At 38.0% G+C, this 20,172-nt stretch overlaps 2 protein-coding genes across 3 annotated transcripts; both read left to right on the forward strand.

Annotated features, from left to right (window-relative positions):
• The first annotated feature begins 904 nt into the window (after positions 1 to 904).
• On the forward strand, positions 905 to 3,031 carry LOC113091538 (protein ALP1-like). Of its 2 annotated transcripts, XM_026257116.1 has the most exons (4): positions 905 to 1,078; positions 1,485 to 1,584; positions 1,674 to 1,766; positions 2,856 to 3,031. In XM_026257116.1, exons 1-4 carry the CDS (start codon positions 978 to 980, stop codon positions 3,015 to 3,017), a joined length of 456 nt encoding a protein of 151 aa, XP_026112901.1. In that variant the 5' UTR covers positions 905 to 977; the 3' UTR covers positions 3,018 to 3,031. The 2 variants fall into 2 exon arrangements, with proteins under 2 accessions (XP_026112901.1, XP_026112900.1); XM_026257115.1 differs by lacking the exon at positions 2,856 to 3,031 and having other exon boundaries at positions 1,674 to 2,605.
• Positions 3,032 to 5,860: 2,829 nt separating this feature from the next.
• LOC113091540 (uncharacterized) lies at positions 5,861 to 12,729 on the forward strand. Its single transcript, XM_026257118.1, has 7 exons — positions 5,861 to 6,025; positions 6,430 to 7,094; positions 7,223 to 7,268; positions 7,698 to 7,789; positions 8,169 to 8,279; positions 11,077 to 11,353; positions 11,442 to 12,729. The coding sequence occupies exons 1-7, from the start codon at positions 6,014 to 6,016 to the stop codon at positions 11,658 to 11,660; spliced, it is 1,422 nt and encodes a 473-aa protein (XP_026112903.1). The 5' UTR covers positions 5,861 to 6,013; the 3' UTR covers positions 11,661 to 12,729.
• The last annotated feature ends 7,443 nt before the right edge of the window (positions 12,730 to 20,172 follow it).

Genomic DNA, 20,172 nt, shown 5'->3' on the forward strand with positions numbered 1-20,172 from the left:
GATACGTTTACGTTTACGTTTACGCGTGAAATACAGATATTTAACGTGTTGTTGACGCGTTAAAATTCACGTGAATTTGACCCTTTTGGCCTTCCATACGACACGGAGCTAAGCCAACGATCCCGTGTGCATCTTAGAGGAACGTCAAACTCTAGATAGTTTGCGGGGCACGAACTTAATTACAGCAAGTAGAGGAATAAACACAACAGCTTGAGCAAGTACAATCGCGTCGGAATCTGCGGTTGTTGTCGCGTTGGCATCTGCGAACTCAAACATGTGTAAGTACGATCTTTTATACAGGAGTATAAAGACGTGATTGGATAATGATGAAGGTAATTAATGACGAAGTGATTGAGTCTTCCTGGCAGAACTTAGGCTAAAGCTTCCATTTTCCTTCTGCAGCATCAGTGAATGTTTGAATCTTTTTAAATAGTTGTGTTTGAGTCCCTCAAATGTCCTCAGTGTGATAAGATGTATCTCAAAATCATAATCACTGCTGGAAGGGGTTAAAATATGCAAAGATGCTGGAAAACAGAAGAATCTGCAGGACCTTAAAGATTTTTCTGAAGAACACTGCTCAGTTTAACTGTTCAGAACAAACAAGGGTATGGCGTTTATTCAGTCTCAAAACTCGCGCACATAAAATCTAGGCGCGTGCACAGGATATGAGGGCAAAGAACAGCATCCGCGCGCAAAATGCCATCCTCGCGCGGGCGCATTTCTGCTCCGCGAGCGCTCAGAAAGTATCCGCGCGCGTTTCTGCTCCACTCGCACGCACAAATACTGTCTCGCGAGCACGGGGCTGTGACGCACTCTCGCTCGTTCGGCTATCAAGATGAAAGGTGTGTTCGACATCGGCTGCGGCTGGATGCAACCGATCGGCGAGAGTAGCCGCGTGCAGGTGGGGAGGAGCTGAAAACGGAGATATAAAGCCGGACACGTTGTGGCTCCCGTAGTTTGCTGCAATTACGTCAGTCATGGCAGATCACGTGGCGTTTGCTTACTTGATCGCAGATGAGCTGGAAGCAATAGAAAATCCATTATTTTTGCAATACATTGAGCACGATGAGCAACAAAGGTGAGTAAAGGTTAAATGTAAAAAGTTTATTTTTAAACAAATTATAGACACATTAGCAATTTAACTTTAAAGTTACTAGACCTATACATAGAATCGGAAAATTTTATGTTGAATAAAAACACTGTATCGAAAGTCTAAAGTATTTGCAATGATGTAATGGGTGTTTTTTGTAATCAATAGCTCTTGTTGCTTGCCTTTTAACAATAGTTGTTATTATTTTGGTTTAATTAGAGAGAATGAGTTTTACTCAAATTTTAACACTTCTGTGTATACTAATTATTTAATTAAAATCCCTATTCAACATAAAACCCTGATAATAAATGTTTGACTAATGTTACATGTGTGTTCAGGTAGGCTACATACTGTAGCCTATATAGTGAGTACAATTCCTCTTGTTCTTATATAGAATGGTTCCAAAAATAGCCAATTTTGTGGAGGATGTTGTCCCTCTCTACAGTCTCTCAGAATTTAGAAGTCATTTCAGGCTTTCCAGAGAACAAGTGGAGGTTTGTACTGGACTGGTTAATATAAAATTCATTGAACTATTACAAGTGTTAGCATGTTGTCTTGATTACCTATTTTTCTACCTTTGCAGGATGTCATCACTACCCTTGGTCCTGTGTATATGAATTTACAACAGACCAAACTGCCACTCACGAACAGTGTTCTTGCCTGCCTTTGGACATTGGTGAATCAGGAGTCATATCGTGGGGTGGCAGATAGATTTAACATGTCAAAATCCACTCTTGCCAAGCATCTCCATGAGTTTTGTTACAATATTAACACATACATGGCCCACCACATATCCTGGCCCAGAGGTCAAAGGCTGGAGATGTCAAAGTTAGGCTTTGACACAGCAGGTTTCCCCAACACTGTATGTGCGGTAGATGGGTGTCACATTCCTATAATGAGACCCCACTGTGATAATCCCCTAGCATACATGAATAGGAAACAGTTTTATTCTGTAAATTTAACTGGGTTTTGTGACAGTCAGCGGCGCTTCTGTCACATTAGTGTGGGTCACCCTGGGAGTTGGCATGATGCCAGAGCATTTCGCTTCACAGAAGTTTGTCGTGTTCTTGAAGAAGATCCTCATTCACTTGTTCCACAGGGAATGCACATAATTGGGGATTCTGCCTACCCTTTGTTGCCTCAACTTATGAGGCCTTATAGAGACAATGGCCACTTGTCTGCTAGGCAAAGATATTTTAACAGAAAGCTCAATGCAGCTCGCGTGGTCATTGAGCATGCGTTTGGCATTCTAAAATCTAAGTTTAGGAGGCTCCATTACCTGCAAATGAGAAGCATTTCTAATATCAGCTCAGCAGTCTCAGCCTGCTGCATTTTGCATAATCTTTGTTTAGAGCCCAGTGATCAAGTTGTTGTGGTAGGTGATGGTGTTGATGATGAACCATACCCCCAGCAACCCCACAACACTAATGCATGTCATTATAGAGACCAGATTTGTGGCCAGATCTAACTTGTGTGTATACTTAACATACAAAACAAAAGATGAAAAGTAAAGATTTGAATGTTCAGAAATATTCAACAAATGAGAAAACAAACAGATTTTGTTGAAATAAAGAAATTTGTTTTATTGAACAAAATTAGTTTGTCATTAGAAATGTTTTTTTTTTGGGGGGGGGGGGCAAGGGACATTTTGGGGAAAGGTGTAAATCAAAAGAGTTAACATCTATAGATTATAATTTTATTGGGGTTCATGTGGGTTCTGTAATAGATGCATAATTTGCGCTTGTCTTTTCCCCATTTTTTTTAGCTCCTCCACAATTGTTCCCAAGCTGGTCACCATCTTTTTTTCAAAGGACCTTCTCCGCCTCTCCTTAAGTCGCCGCCATCTCTCCAGATCTGGCCTTACCAGGGACTCAAGCACAGCGGTCCTTCTCTCTGCATGCTCTTCATAAGAGTCCAGGAATCGTAAGGGTTGTGGTCGTCTTTGCCGCCTTGTGATGTTTGCATTTTGTATGGTTGCAGTTCCTGGCTGTTCATCCATACTAGCACCTACCAGCTGGTCTTGAAGAGAAGACGTTGTGGGCCTGCTTGTGGAAGAGGTCTCTTCCAAACCCAGAGGTGTGGAGTGAATGGTGCCAGGTGGTGCAGTACCGATCCCCGATGACCCAAATAACTCATCCATTAGCTGGTGGGGGTGGATGTAAAATGACCAATGTTTCAGTCATGTAACACAGGACAATGTTATTTCAGAAACAAAGTAAATCAGTCTTCAACTTACTGTATAGTACTCCCAGGTGATCTTCCCTTCCCCAGTGGCACGACGCCGGTCTTTCACTCTCTTATAAGTAGTTAACATGTTTGCTAGTTTTTTTCGAATTTTCTCACTTGACAAGTTGTAGCCCTTTAGTGAAAATAAGTTTTGTATTTTTTTATAGAATGCCATTTTGTTCCGAAAATAAAGGTGCTGATGAGTTTTTGTAAGGTCCAGTAGAAATAGTGTCATTGTATGTGTTATTTCTGTAAAATGGAGGGGATAAGGAGAGAAATAGATCAACAAAGAAAATTATGTAATTTAACAACAGTATTGCCATTTATCTTCCTTACAGTATTTGATGCAATACCTTGAGACTCGTGCCTGTCTGACTGGAAGGAAGGGGATGAAGGTTGAATGGATGCTGAAGGGTTTCCACACGCTGCACCAGATTGCAGAGTGGAAGGTGGTGGGTCCTTGACAGTGGAGGTAAGTAGTAAAGGGGGCTTAGTGGTAGTAATGGGGCACTGGCTGGTGGATGGTGGAGGTGGTACAGGGGGCCTAGTGGTAGTAATGGGGCACTGGCTGGTGGATGGTGGAGGTGGTACAGGGGGCTTAGTGGTAGAAATGGGGCACTGGCTGGTGGATGGTGGAGGTGGTACAGGGGGCCTAGTGGTAGTAATGGGGCACTGGCTGGTGGATGGTGGAGGTGGTACAGGGGGCTTAGTGGTAGAAATGGGGCACTGGCTGGTGGATGGTGGAGGTGGTACAGGGGGCCTAGTGGTAGTAATGGGGCACTGGCTGGTGGATGGTGGAGGTGGTACAGGGGGCTTAGTGGTAGAAATGGGGCACTGGCTGGTGGATGGTGGAGGTGGTACAGGGGGCCTAGTGGTAGTAATGGGGCACTGGCTGGTGGATGGTGGTTTCACAAAACTGAGGTTTAGGGGTGTCAGCGACCTAGTGGAGGTAGTGGGACATGGAATAGGAGGTTGGAAAAGCTTTGCAGCACAAGCTGGGCCACTGAGGAGAGCTGTTTGGAGAGAAGATTGTAGATGTGGTCAGTTTCACTCAAGACTTATTTCCTGTATATTCTGGTTCATTAAGTAAATGTGTACCTTTTGTTTCAACAGCTGATACTTTCTCCATGACAGAGGAAAGGAACATTTGATCTGGGGGAATAAGTGATAAATAAAAAACTTGCACAAATCATTGGTGACTTGTAATTATTTCACAGTCATGTGGTTTACTTACCATTTTGCATCCTTTCAGCGATGTCCTTGGAAACCGTTAGCATGACAACATTGCCTTTGCTGTCTAACACATTAATGGTTACATTGTCCATTTTGTTGTGTGTTACACAGGGTAATGCAGGTTCTTTATATATCCTAAGGAATCATGGGACCATAGCCAACACCTGTTCCATTCATTATTACTTATAGTTAGCAACAATTGCAATTACCCTTTTAAGTCCACTTTCAGTTTTGGCTCAACATTTGTATCAGTGATTTCCATTGTTTTCATGATTAAGTGATTAAGTAACTCTATGTATTAATGGTATTAACACGCGTTTAAGATGTGTGTATAAGTGGTGTTTTGGAAGGGTGTCTTCAATATAACATATTGGATATATACTTTAGCAGTATGACATGGGTGTTTCTGCTAATACAAAATGATAAAAGTAACCTTTAAAAAAAAAGTGTTTTTTAAGAAGGTTTCAGCAACAAGATTTTCAGTACCCTCCAGCTGAGCTCTTTTTAACATTTTAAACATAACACCACTGATTTTCATATACAGAAAAGCACAATTGTGTTGGATTTACATTGTGATTTAGACCAACTATTTGAAAGTGAACAGAATGTTGTCAAGTTGTTAAGTTGAAGTTACAGCAAGTTGTTAGCAGTTTGCTAACCACATGCAGGTGAAGTATAAACACAGCAAAATAAACTAGAGAATATGAAGAAACCAAACAAATGGAGGAACATAATGTATTATGTATCATTTGTATATGGAGCATACATTTATGACCACATTAGATTGTATGTTTTTAAGATTAATATTTTAGTTATTAAAAATGCTCATTTGAATAGGTTATGCTGCTGAATACTGTAAAGGGTCTGTATAAAAAAGAAAGTCATGCAAAATAAACATACACAAACTTTATATTAACAATAAAGTAAATACAGTAAAACAATATTTAATACATATGATTTATAAGATGAAGATGACATAAAAACGTATTGAACTGTTTTAAAAGTCCATATGAGAATTTCTGAAACTGAAGTCGACTCGCAATAAACTTGAAATGCACGTCATCGGTGTCATCAGTGAATCCAGCCAATCGTGGATCAGTTGTGTCGTCATCAGAATCTGTGCAGCCGCTCTTCAGAAGCTGCGCTGGCTGAGTTCTCCGGCTACTCTCGAATCGCTCTCGTGGTACTTTGACGGCACACGTCACAGTCACGTGGCGTCAGCGCTGTATCAAGTCGGACAAAATTTCTAACCGGCATGCACTGCTTCAAGTCAGCCGACGATCGGTTTGCGCAAAACTGCATGAAGTCGAACAAGCCTGAAATTTGAGACTTTGGAGGCGGGGCCAGTGGCTGATGTCTCGATGTCTCCGTTCTCCACTCATTTGATTGGTCACTTTCAACACCGATCAGGTGCAGTCAAGAGAAGATGAGAGGTTGAGAGAAGAAAGATTTTCATGGACCATCATGTCGGAACAAGTAAGTCACAAATCATCTTTCAGAGATCGCATTGTAATATTATTTGATGATTTTGATTTTGTTTCCTGTATGCACTGTAATTTTGCAAGTTAGCTATATTTTTGTCGTTAGTAAAACTAATAGCAGAAGTTTTCTGCCCTCCAGAAATTTGCTAAAGCTAGCTACCCTTTAGCTAAAACTGTTATATTTAAATAACTGGAAATTTACATTTAGCGGTTTTACCAAAGGGGTAGCTAGCTTTAGAAATGCAGTAATGTGTTGATTGGTAAAATTATTAGCGTACAAACCTGCGAATGCTAATTGGGAAAAATACATACATTATTTTCGTGATAATTTTAAACGGTGGTTTGTGTGTGTGAGACCATGAGACATTATTAACTATACTTTGTTCTGTCTTGCAACAGCTAAGACATCACATTTATCAAAGGCTTTTGCATAAAATAGAACTGGGATTCAACACAACACCACTGAATTTGGATTACTTCGAATTTGTTTGTCGTCAGGAGCTGTATCTTCTGCATGCCCTATCCAATCATGTAGAAGTACATCCTGCTATCACCCAGGCTTTGCAAGATCTCTTTGACCTTGTGAAGGCACAACTGGAACATCCAGACACATGTTTCACGGTGGAAGTTGCTGCTGGTACCACAGGGCGACCCAAAATTTTGATTGGAGAACAATGCTTGAAAGAAATGCTCCATACTCGACTTCCTGTGTCTTGCATAGCTAAACTGATGGGTGTTTCAAGAAGCACAGTCTTCAGACGAATGGAAGAGTACGAGCTCTCTGTCAGGAACATGTATAGTTCCATCAGTGATGATGAACTTGACGGTTTGGTTGCTTCAATCAAGAATCATTTACCAAACGCTGGCTACAGGATGGTCAGAGGGAGACTGGAGTCAATAGGCCATAGCGTTCAGTGGAGAAGAATTGCAGCCTCCATGCATAGGGTTGATTCTGTGGGCATCATCTCAAGGCTGTCAAGTCTTGGCTGTGTTGTACGCAGAGTTTACTCTGTACCAGGACCCTTGTCTCTGGTACATGTGGACACAAACCACAAGTTAATCAGGTTTGTATTAAAGTCAAGTTTATTTGAAGTTAATTAATCTAAAGTACTGGATGGCTACTTCATTTTGGATTTCATAATACACATTGACATTGTTTTAATATGATATTTTATGCCCAATTGCTTTCTAGATACAACATTGTGATATTTGGAGGAGTGGATGGTTTCTCCAGGAAGGTAACTAGCTGCTGCTGGTTTTTAACATTTTAGTAATACCACATGTTGAACACGGGCTATACCAGCATAGACTTTGTGCCTTTGGTAAACATTCTTAAGAATAAAGATTTTTACATAACTTTTTAAATATAACGCTTGTAATGCTCAGACCTTAAATTCATTGAAAGTCTATAGACATAAACAGAGAGAAGTAGCTCCGGCTACAATCATGTTCCCGCAAGATGCATTGGCACTCAACCGGTTAATAAACAAAACTGCATACAAAGTTTACATAATTTACCTTTAAGTAAAAGGCACACAACAAACAAATTTCATAATAGAACTTGGTCAGTGTGCTTTGCTTGCTGAGCATACTCATGCTTCCTGAGAAGGAACCCTATCAGTTTTAACTTTGATGCCCTATAATTGTTTAAAATGTTTCTTTTGTAGATAATGTACTTGAATGCAGCCACAAATAACTGTGCATCAACGGCATTTCACTTCTTCCTTGAGGCAACTCACCTGCATGGTTTACCTTCAAGGTAGTGTATTTTAGAAAGTTAAAAAGCTACAGTGTTATCTATGTACTGTAGGTAAATAGGCTGGGAAAATTCAAATTGTTTAATATGAGCTTCATCTTACATGGAAAAATTTAGATTAATCTGACACTTTACTTGAGCGTAGTTTCCTAAAAGCAAAATGTCATTACAAAATAATTATTCTGTTTACACACTCATCCCACTGTACACACTCATCGTCCTTGGTTGTGGGTTTATATTGGATGACATTTATCAATTTATCGATATTGACTACTTCTTGAGGGTTGTGTTTATTAAACTAAGAAGTTACTGAACCATCATCAAAAATATAAATAAGTAGTTCAGTTAGGCCTAATTGGTACCATAATTACTGTGATTTCAGGGTAAGAGCTGACCAGGGAGTGGAGAACGTGGACATTGCCCGGTTTATGTTCACTGTCCGTGGCACTGATCGGGGAAGCTTCATCTCGGGAAAAAGTGTGCACAACCAAAGGTACAATTCATTTCTTAACTTGCATAGTTTTTTCCTGATATTCATACTCGTCCTCATATTTTATAACAGCGTACCTTTATGGTCAGGTATGTTATACACATGACAAACAAAAAAGAGTTGAAAGACTTCAGTCTTTGTTGTATTAATTTCCTGTTATCACCATAAAGCTGTTTTGAAACAATCTGTAAAAAGCACTATATAAATAAAGGTGACTTGGCTTGACTTTAAGTACTGCTTCCCTTAAAGTAATAGTTCACCCAAAAATTTAAATTCTGTCATTTACTCACCCTCAAGTTGTTTCAAACCTGTATGAATTTCTTTCTTCTGCTGAACACAAAAGAAGATATTTTGAAGAATGTGGGCAACCAAACGGTTGATGTACCCCATTGACTTGCATAGTTTTTTTTAAATTTTGCTTTCTTGTTCAGCAGAATAAATAAATTCATACAGGTTTGAAACAACTTGAGGGTGAGTAAATGACAGAATTAAAATTTTTGGGTGAACTATCCCTTGAAATAATGCGTCTTCACCTGTCTTGTTCTCCATAAAATAAGTGTTAATACAACAGATTTGTTTACTGCAATCTTGTATTAGTAGTGGAATAAATAAACCTAATATCAATTATGTATTTGATGCTCTAAGACTAAGTAGTATAAAATACTCATAACCATTTAACGCATCTTGGCACATGACTAAGAAATTGCATAATAGAACTTGAGAAATCTGGCCAATGTCCTATGCATTGTCTTTTTTGTTAACCAGAAACTGTAACTGTATTTTACCTGTTTGTCACCCAGATATTTACTTTAACCCCTTACTAGTAACCCCCCTTTTTTGGCATGGAGACCGAAATTACATACCCAAAATAAAAAGGTTTCTGCTCATGATTCTTTCTGACTAGATACATAATCAACCTTTGTTCACAAAGCTGACACTTTAAAGTTTACTGTTCAGGAATCAGAATCACTCAGACTGTTATGATAATAGAGATATATAAGCTCAAACATAAAAACAAAAATAAATATATTAAAAACATATGTTTTAAATGTATTTAAAAAAATGTTGATGTAGGAAATGAGTTTGAAAACACAGTGTAGCTAAGGCCACAAGTCTTCCAAGACTTCATAAAAAATTTCATAATCGAATCTGTAAAACTGTGAATTTTATGAAATATTTTCTAAGGCCATGTCATGTGTGTTTTTAGAGAAGGCTAATCAGATTGATTTATGGCCCTTGTCATCTCTGTAAGATCTCACATGTAAACTTTCCTGTGCTCTTTGTGTATGTTTCACTGTTGAAAACTGCCCGAATCATGATTGTATTGTTCTCACCAAACGGTTCTTTCACACCTCCGCCAAGTATGACACATTATCCGCATTATTCTTTTATCATTATTCTTTTGTTTTTATTCCACCTTTATTAGCCTTGATTGTGGTTTTTCAGGCTTTACAAAGCAACAAAGCAGCGATCTCACTTCAGTCTCTCTTTGCATTTAGCCCTTATTTATCAAAAGTCTTACTATAAAAATACAACAAAACATTTTCTTACGACCTTACGTGAATTATTGAGACAAAAATGCATTATGAAGAAGAAAAGCACCTGCTATTAGTAGCATTGTAGCTAACGTTAGCATCTAGCTACAGCAGACAATTTATGAAATTATTAGTACACTTTTACTCAAAACTCACTTTAAACCCCGATCGAGTGTTTATAATAACTTCCTTTAGCGATCAGGGGTGGAATTTGGTCGTTTACTGTTGTAAAAATATGTTATTTGTTGCCTTTTTCATCGCTGCACAAGTTAGCATTTCCGATGTACATTTTCGATTTTTTTTATAAAAACGCCCCAGATCTCAAGAAATTCTCATACCAAGCTTTACTATCCTAATCGCGGGTTTATTATTCGGATATTTTGTGTGTACAGAGGTGTTTCAGTGTTGTTTTGGCCAGATAACTACCAGGAAGTGTGCAGGAAGCATGTGACACGATGGGGCGGTGTCCAGATATGAAACTCTAAGATTGACGTTTGAAAGACCCAATCAGAGTCTGAGTCACACACCGCACGAGCTGTGACTACTGCACGCACACAGAGATCGCTGGGAGAGGCTGTTTATCATCTGATCGCGTAAATCCGTGGAAAATGAATAGAAATGACGATTCTGTCTGAAGAAATATGAAGTAAACATCAGTAAATATATCCATATATCTCCGCAGATATGCATCTTTGGTCTGTAAATCCTTATTGACGCTGTTCAGTGAGTCTATGTGAACACAAATAAACCGCTCTTGACGTGACTGAATATGAGTGAGTTGTGAATTTCTATTCAAAATGTGGCATAATACGGATTTATTATTTTGCACTCCTGACATAAATCACTAAATATCTGTCACTGCAACAATGTTTTATCAAAATATTGGTCAAATATCGAAGCTTGAGTCTTTAAACTTTCCATTGATGCACAGTTTGTCCAGATGAAGTAAGACAGTGATGTTTAATGTGCTGTGAAAGTGAAACAATAATAAACTGGGGCCGTCAGCGATGTTTGCACGCAAAGGGGTTAAACTACTATTATTAACGCCACATTTTCATAATCTCACTAAGTTCTTTAAACACAGTATATATGGTTTTACCACTTCCAAGATTGGGTGCTAGCCAGGTATGACATGGCACAACACAATTACACCATGTGATGCACCAACATAGTTTTCCAATTAGAAATGTATTGCCTGCTTGACTTTGGCACAATGTTGTTTTCTTACACTGTACTCAAGATAATTTTGTTTTAATCCTCTGTAGGATAGAACGATTATGGCGAGATGTGTGGATTTCAGTATCATCGAAGTACTACAATCTTCTGCACTCCCTTGAAGAAGATGACCTCTTGGACATTTCATGTACAGATGACATATTCTGTGTGCATTATGCAATTCTTCCAAGACTCAAAAGAGACTTGGAGATATTCACTGAAGGCTGGAACCACCATCCACTACGTACTGAGGGAAACCGGAGTCCGACACAGATTTGGGAAATTGCTCGGATGCTAAACACCAATGTACATTCAGAGAACTTTGCAGTAAGTGTTTTTTTTTTTTTTTTTTCTAAAGAAAATTTATAAGACTTGGGACCAGATTTACTAACAGCTTGCCTTGATGCATTCATAGGACCTTCAAGAGCCAGACATTGACTGGGACACCGCTGTTGACTTTGATGGCCCTGACTCAGAAACTGGTGTTATAGTGCCTGAATACGAGTGCCCTCTGACTGAAGAGGAGATGACGGAACTCCAATCTTTGGTTGATCAAGCTGATCCAAACATTGATGATGAGCAGCTATACATTCTCTGCTATCAACACATAAAACGGCTGCAGACACACAGTTAACCTCTTCAGGTCTGATGTTCCAATCATTGCAAACACGTTGCCTCGTTTAGGTCCTCTAGTTAACGATCACATACATGCTAAGGAATTTTGCCTTAGCAGTCTTTTAGTTTGTCTGTGTTTGAACAACAGTTTTGTAATGTATATTTGAAATATTGCAAACACTTTTTTTCTTTTAACATTTTTTTTATTGCACAATTTCAATAAATTTAACAGGTAACGATTTGTAATTCATGTATTTGAAATGCTTCTGAATTTCAAAAATATGCATGGAAAGTATCAGAAATGTAAGAAAGCATTGATACTGCATACTTGATACAACACTCCTTAACGCTAATAAAGTACTACTAAAAACTACAAGGTTTTATGAATGCATACTCAAACATGAAAATTCTGTCGTTAATTATTCACCCTCATGTCGCTCCAAACCCGTAAGACTTTCACATTAATTATCACGGCCTGCGATAATTAATGTGATATGGCTCAGCTTGTCAGTGAACTACGGTTCTGAGTAGGAAATGCCGCTCCATCTGAAAGCAGGTGATGGCGATTTACTACTCATCAAGGAACCGGCTTTACTGACGAGATGCGCATAACAATTTCATGCGATATATCGCCCAGCCCTAGTTGACACTAAAATAGACTTATTGCGTGTTGGAGATATTTTGCAAATGAAGTGGTAAATAGTTTTTTGCACAAAGTACTCGAGTTGATTCATAAAATTAAGGTTTTATTAATCACTGGAGTCACATGGATTACGTTAATGATGTCTTTACTACCTTTCTGGGACTTGAAAGCGGTAGTTGTGTTGACTGTCTATAGCAGGGGTGGCCAACCCTGGTCCAGGAGAGCCTCAGTCCTGCAGAGTTCAGCTCCAACCCTAATCAAACACACCTGAACAAGATAATCAAGGTCTGAAAGGTTGCTAGAAAGCTACAGGCAGGTGAGTTTTTATGAGGGTTGGAGCTAAACTCTGCAGGACTGAAGCTCTCCAGGACCAGGGTTGGCCACCCCGGTCTATAGAGTGACAGAAATCTCTCAGATCTCATCAAAAAGGTCTTCCATTTGTGTTCCGAAGATGAATAAAGTCTTACAGGTTTGGAACAACATGAGGGTGAGTAATGAATGACAGAATTTTTGGGTGAATTAACCCTTTAAAATTGTTCTGGAACTTTGCAGACATCAATTTTATAATTGTATACCTTCTGTACCTGACAAGTGTCTTTAGAATAAACCTGAACAATGAGAAGGTGAATTCTCCAACTCACTTCCTTTCTAACAGCGGCCAAATTCATACCCATGGACAATGGCCTGAGAGATAACACTTTTGAACTCTGCATAAGTCGTCAGGTGTGTAACTGGGAATGTCACTGAGCGGGAACAAGAATTAACCACAGGATAGCATATACTATGTGTACCATAGCGCACATGACAGTCATGGTCAAATTCCATGACAATTTTGAAATTTTCACGGTCTGCATGAATTAGTGGAACATGAGCCTGTCCTGTCAGCCACTGGCAGAACCTGCCAACATTAATGTTCATGTCATTGATACGTGTTTCTGCCTTAACATCTTCATCTTCACCCTTCTCTTCAGGCATGTCTCCTCTGTTGCCCTCTTCTGAAAAAGTTATATAAAATCATTGTGAGCAAAGTTCATTTAAAGGATGATTAAAAGCATCATAACTTGCCAATATAAGATAATCAAGTTATAGCTCCTCGTTTGCTATGAAACAGGAAAACATTACTTCTATTACAAAGTAAAATTAGAAACTAATTTACTTTTAACACAAGTGTTTACTACAACTACTGATATAACCACTAATCCTACTAAGTTTCTACTGTATAGCTCGGGGGTGTCAAACAAATTTTTCAGTGAGGGCCACTTCAGCATTATGGCTGCCCTCAAAGGGCCGGTTGTAACTGTAAGACTGTAAAATGTTGCTACTCCTTAACATTGTGTTGATTGACGTGGCGATTATGTAATAGGTAGGTGTGTTCGGAGGTATATCGCTGCTTGTGTATTTCGAACTTCGTTTTACCTCTAAACGAATAACGGGAAAAAACTTTGTCGTGAGTATATTGGTGCCTTTAGTGTTCTCTAATTTAGTATGGTAACATTAATTTGTACAAATTATTCACCTTCATCCTCCATGTCCTGTACAAAGTCCTGCAAAAAGTTGACCACTCTGGACTCTCTCTGACGCCTCATTGTACCCTTTTCACTGAAGATTGGTGAAAGTGACTTTACTAGAAAATCGGCATCCACCTGAAGTTTGCAAAAGAGAAGAAAGTCATCCAGTGTTAAAAAAAAAATAATAAAAAAGTTTTGTTAAAAATTATTCAATGCAGATTTTATAATGGACGGTATTTTAATTGCTTGCCTTGCAAAAAGATCCTGGAACAAACAGCTGTCTGCAGATCTCCGCTTCTTGCTGGACCAAGCTGAGGAGCCCATACAGTTTCATTCCAGAGCAGATTTGTTGCAGCATGGGAAGTAACCTCACTGTAGCGTGCAGAACTACAGAGCTGTAACAAAAAGTTAAAAATAAATAAATAAATAAATAAAAGGCCAATTCTAGAATTTGAATTAAAATTAAAGGAAATGTCCTACCGCACAATGTCTTCCCTTCTTTGTATGGACACTGCCCCTGTGTATCCACATGACAAAATCCTGTCTGTGCACACCATCAGGGTTGCATTGTCAGCTGCATTAATCTTTAAAACACACAAAACCACACTTAAACTTCCACCTGAAATAAGAGACTTTAAATTAAGTTTACAAGAAAAAGGGTCCTTTTTGTTATTTTGAAACTACGTATTATTATGGACCGAAAGTATGGAATTAATAATGATGATATTTTAACATTTGCCACCTAAACATTAAATTATGATTCGCAATGCAATTTTTTCACATTTTAATGAATTACCTCTTTTATTAGTTCCATGAGTTCAGGGTCTGTAATGTCATTTTCAGTTATCGCTTCCTGATCGATTTCTCCAGTGGATATATAGTTGTAACACCACTGCATAAAAAAATTTGGGGGTGGTCCATCCTGTGCGATGCTGACAGCAAACAATTCTCCAATAGTCCTACAATCCAACAAATATATTACTGCAACATTGGGTAGCAATATCAGAATGAGTGAGTAGGGAGGTTACTTTTGAGAGATAAGTACAATAATCTGAAACATGTTTTGTAATGTAGGGGTGTAAAAATATATTGTCACAATATATCACACAAAAAATTGCAACTATGTATTGTGTATAGTTCACCAAAATGAAAATTATTGTGTAAGAATTGTTTTTACAGAGTTTACAGAGTTTTAGGGTAATTAGATTGCTCCCCCGTCCCCCTGCCCCCGCTGGACTGTGTTTAGATTATATTACTTCGGGTATCGCAATAGCATCATATCATGAGTTCAGTACTGATATGTATCGAATCGTGGCATGAGGGTATCGTTACCCCCTTACTTGTATGTAAAACTCATTACATATAGTCCATCTAATGTTAGTCTTTTTTAAAACAACACACTTCTTGTAATGCAAGTATCTGTATGCATGTGAACAGTCAGTGTGAAATGCTTGGCTAACATGGATCCGGTATATAGAAAAGTGTCACTATGTAATTTCTATTTACAATTTTTATAACCTACTTGAAGTTGTGTTTGTCCATGTCCGTCATTGAATACTTGGGGTTTTTGCCGTTATCCCCTCCCTCAAAGAACCGCTTCTCTATTCCTGCCATCATTTCTTTTCAGAATATGGAAATAGAGAACATAAAAAAAATAAACTGCATAATTCTGCTCTTGGTAGATAACAAACAAATAAAGCCATACCGGTTAAAAATTCCTTCCTCAGAGCCCCATTGTCAATGCCAGCCTCTCCAATAAAAGAAACTCTAAGGGGATTTTTTGGTGAAGATTTTTTCTGTCGCTGCCACTGTTTTAAGCCTCTTTCAAGCATCTGATCCCTTGTAACACAAATGCTGAAGATGCTGGTTTCATCCATCCTTTCAGTAAGGATTTTGATGACATCAGCAATGCTTAATATTGGGAAGGAAAAAAAATAGGAGTTAGGGAAATTTCATATCATTACTGTCAAATTAATAAAACTTTCTGAAGAAAGCTTTATTTTGAAAGTACCTTTTAATCTTTTGATGTAACTTAAATCGTTTTTGGGGCCATTTCTCTGTTCCATCAGTTTCTTTATCTAAGTTGATGGTCTCTGTTTCATCATAAGATCTGTTGGAATACATGCTTTAGTCATACTAAAAGATTGAGAGGATAAAACAACTGTTTGACACTTTAAATTATGCTTCAGAAGATGATAATGCATGAGAAAATTGAGAAATACCTTTCACCACAGATGCTTGCATGGATTTCAACAAAGTCGCTGGGGTAAAACCGCTCACAAATGGGACAAGCCGTCTAAAATGTAGCCCAGTATTAATAAAATTTTTTATATTGTACACACCAAATATTTTGCCTGAGGGAAGTCCTAAACTAAAGATCATGGCACAGACGTGAAGAAATTATTATAAAGTCGTTATTTTTGTCAGCCGTTTCCTTCATCAGTCTAACTACTTGGTCCAGATGTTGTTACTGGGCCTTTTAGACTCTTTTTATTGCTTTTAATATCACATTCACAAGTAAAATAGTTAATGTTAACATAATTTTGTTATAACTAATTAACAAAGGCATTGAAAAGGTGGCCAAAGTTTATTTTTAGTTTAAACTAAACTACAATTTAGTTTATTGTAAGGAAAATTGTATTCATTGCATGCCTTGGACATGGACCATTTTTTTTCTTACTTGGACGTCAGGAACCTTGACACATGAAGGAAGATCTAAATCTGTGGAGTCCTTTAAAAGTAAGATGAGTGATAAAACAAATTAGAGTGTAACAATTATGAACAATAAACTTTTAACAGTAAATATGATCTAATTTGGAACATATATCAGACTTTATATTTGAGTTTCTAACAACTTACTGTCACAGACAGGCCAATATTGGGAGTGCCATCTGGAGAGTTGTCAATGGATGGCATAATGTCAATGGCAAGACTGGTTGATGGCAGGTCTTCATTATCTGGTGACCCCGGGAAATGTTCAGTCTGCAAGAAAACAAACAAATAAACAAAACAAACATATTAGCCAAAGGACAAATAAAATCTGATTAATTAATTTATTTAGAGTAATTGTTCTGGTTAAAATATTCCTGCCTGTTCATCGGAGTCAGTTGAGACCTTCACTGTCTCACAAGATGCCACATGTGCGGCTAATAACTGGACTGGCATGTTTTCTAAGCACGAATGGCATGTTGCTTTTGGCATTTTTTCGAACTCCTTTGAAGAGTAAGGAAGTGGTGTCAAATCAAGTGCTCCTTGCACTGGTACTATGAACAGAGTTGACTTCCCACGTGCAACTGAATTTAGGTAAATACCCGAATAACCTTCTGCCTCAGGGGGCACAATACACAATTTTCTTTGTCCACATCCCCCTACAAGAAAAAATAAACAAACATTTAATATTGTACAATTTTAAGTAAAGTAAATTTGCTGATAGACAATGTACATAAAGATAGGAAAATTAATTATCTTACCAACAGCCTTGTACAACATCCATGCCCCTTTCAAATCAGCCATTTTAGTGTATGTCTCCTCAAGTTTTCTGGACAGCTGTGTATAATTAATATAAGTTTTCTGTTAAAGAAAAGCCTGTGTATAATGTCCAGTTGTCCACCCACCACAGATAACACAAAACTTATGTGGGAAACACTGGATTCCAAACATCAAGTTCTTGGAAATAGATTATATTACATTAAAATACCTGTAATCAGACTACAGTTACTTTTTTGATTACAGGATTACATATTCACACAATGGCAATAAATTATTCATAATTATTCATAATCACCCTAATTTTTCTTTTTAATCTTTTTAAATTTTAAAAAGCAGTCACAATTTAGATTAGGGTCCAATTCTCACTATTAACTAACCATTAACTACAACTTTTGCCTCAATAAACTCCTAATTACTGCTTAATTAATAGTTAGTAAGGTAGATGTTAAGTTTAGGTATTATCGTCCCCCATCTTCAAGAAATGGCTAAAGACACATCTTTTTCGTTAACACTTGACCCATTAATACTAACACTTACTAGTCTATATGTCTATTTCAAAAAAACAAAAAAAAAGTTTTGCTACATGTACTGTGCTGGACTAGCTGTGGCTGGACACAACTCACGGTACTTGCATATTTCTGCCCTATTGCTGGTTTGATTGCTTTTATTGTTCTCATTTGTAAATTTCTTTGGATAAAAGCGTATGCTAATTTATTAAATGTTAAATGTGCATAGTGTTAAAGAAAACCTACCCATGAATGGTCAGCATCTTCCATTACAGCAATTGTTCTCCGGCCCATCCCTGCCTGAAGAAGGTTTAATTCTTCAATGTTTGTGGGTGTCTTCTCCACATATTTGTTCACTAAGTAGAACTGAATCGGGAAGCATTTGATGGTACTACTGAGGCTTTTTATGTTAAGAGCAGAATTTGTTCTCTTTTTCCCCGCTGATTTTCTTTTGGTAAAAGTCTTCCCAAACAGCCCTGGGAAGGATCTATAGAAGAGTAAAATAAGAGATGAGACAGGGTAAGATGCATTAAGAGACAAACAATGTTAAGCGCACAACATTAAAAAAAAATGATTTTGTAATGATGAAAAAAAAAACAGCACTGTCAAGCTCTATTGCCTGAATATGACAAACCTTGTCATGTTCTGCTCAATGGCATTACCAGTATGCCTCTGGTTTGCAGATTCTGCAGAAACTCCTTATGAGAAACCAGCAAAACCACAAATTTGCCATTCAAACAAAGACAATAAATGAATAACAGAGTATATAAAATATTGCCCACCATAAGAATATTAAAAATAATTGCTTGTAAACAATATTAAGGTGACAATAACAACAATCCTCACTTTCTCTAGGTGCTGGCTGAGACAGGGCATTCTGCAGAAAGGGACACCACCCGCCGTGCAGCATCCTGCAACTCTTCCTATCATATACACATAACATTATTTTATAAATTAACCTAACATAAGTTGGTCATTTTGTGGAATAGGTAAACCTAAAAACATAAATTCTGTTTTCTATCTAATACCTAATCTGTACATACCCACATTTATCTTAATTATTCTTAAAAATTCTTATTCTTAAAAATACTGATAAACTGTGTATAATTTAAGTTGTTAAACTAAGTATAAGCATTAATAGGCAGATAGTTTACTCATATGTCAGATATCACATATGACACATCAATATGCGAGATCCCAAACATACACATGCGCTCTACCTAGTGCAAACACAACGCGAGGCGCTTGACCCAGTTTATTCGTAGATCATAGAAGTGTGATCTATACTAAGCCTCAGCAAAAGTCATGTAGTGTATTGCAGCCTTTAAGGTAAACAAACTAAGTTAATTGTGTCGATTTTCCATTAGGCCTCAATGGTGCGCCTGACGTCAGTTCAACAGTAGGCCTACTTCGATGCGCAAAAGGATGCTGGATCAAAATCGTTTCTGTGTTGATTTTACGTCGGTTTGCTATCTGGGTATGCATTAGGTCTATATTTTTATATAGATTTTAAACTATAGAGATTATTCCTCATTTTACCTCTTTTTTCTCAGACATCTTGGCTGATTCCTTCCCCTCAAAAACGGCGGGTAAAAGAGAGAGGTGGGAGACTCAAGGTGACTGTATGTTGAAAGTGACCAATCAAATGAGCGGAGACATCAGCCACTGGCCCCGCCTCCAAAGTCTAAAATTTCATCTTGATAGCCGAACGAGCGAGAGTGCGTCACAGCCCCGTGCTCGCAAGACAGTATTTGTGCGCGTGGAGCAGAAATGCGCGCGGATACTTTCTGTGCGCTCGCGGTGCAGAAATGCGCCCGCGCGAGGATGGCATTTTGCGCGCGGATGCTGTTCTTTGCCCTCGTATCCTGTGCACGCGCCTAGATTTTACGTGCGCGAGTTTTGAGACTAAATAAACGCCATACAAGGGACTCATGCACAACCATCACAAAACAGAAAAACAGTCGAGGATCATCAGGTGACGACACACAGTACTAAGAACCAAGGGTTCCCAAACTTTTGAGTGGGGTTATTTTAATAATTTCAGCATTTTTTTTTTTTTTTGTCTTGTGGACTAAATGTTAAAATCTTTTATGTACAATATCTTACTCAGGACAGTACTAAATAAAATACAACATGCATTTAGTATGATCTCTCTTATTTTTTGAAAATTACTCGCATTTTCACAGATTCTGCAAAGGGTGCTCAAACTTTCGAGAAATGTAACAAAGTTTAATGTTGTATGTTAACTGTGTTTGAGAGAGAGAGGTGTTCAGAGAGGAGTCTGTTGGATGTTTAGCTGTTATTTGTTTTATGGACTCAATGTTTAAAATGTAAAACATTTCAAACACTGTTGGCAGAAGTGAAAAATAAATAATTTTATGAAGT

The sequence above is a fragment of the Carassius auratus genome, unplaced genomic scaffold (assembly GCF_003368295.1).
Source record: "Carassius auratus strain Wakin unplaced genomic scaffold, ASM336829v1 scaf_tig00214206, whole genome shotgun sequence".
NCBI classification, from domain to species: Eukaryota; Metazoa; Chordata; class Actinopteri; order Cypriniformes; family Cyprinidae; genus Carassius; species Carassius auratus.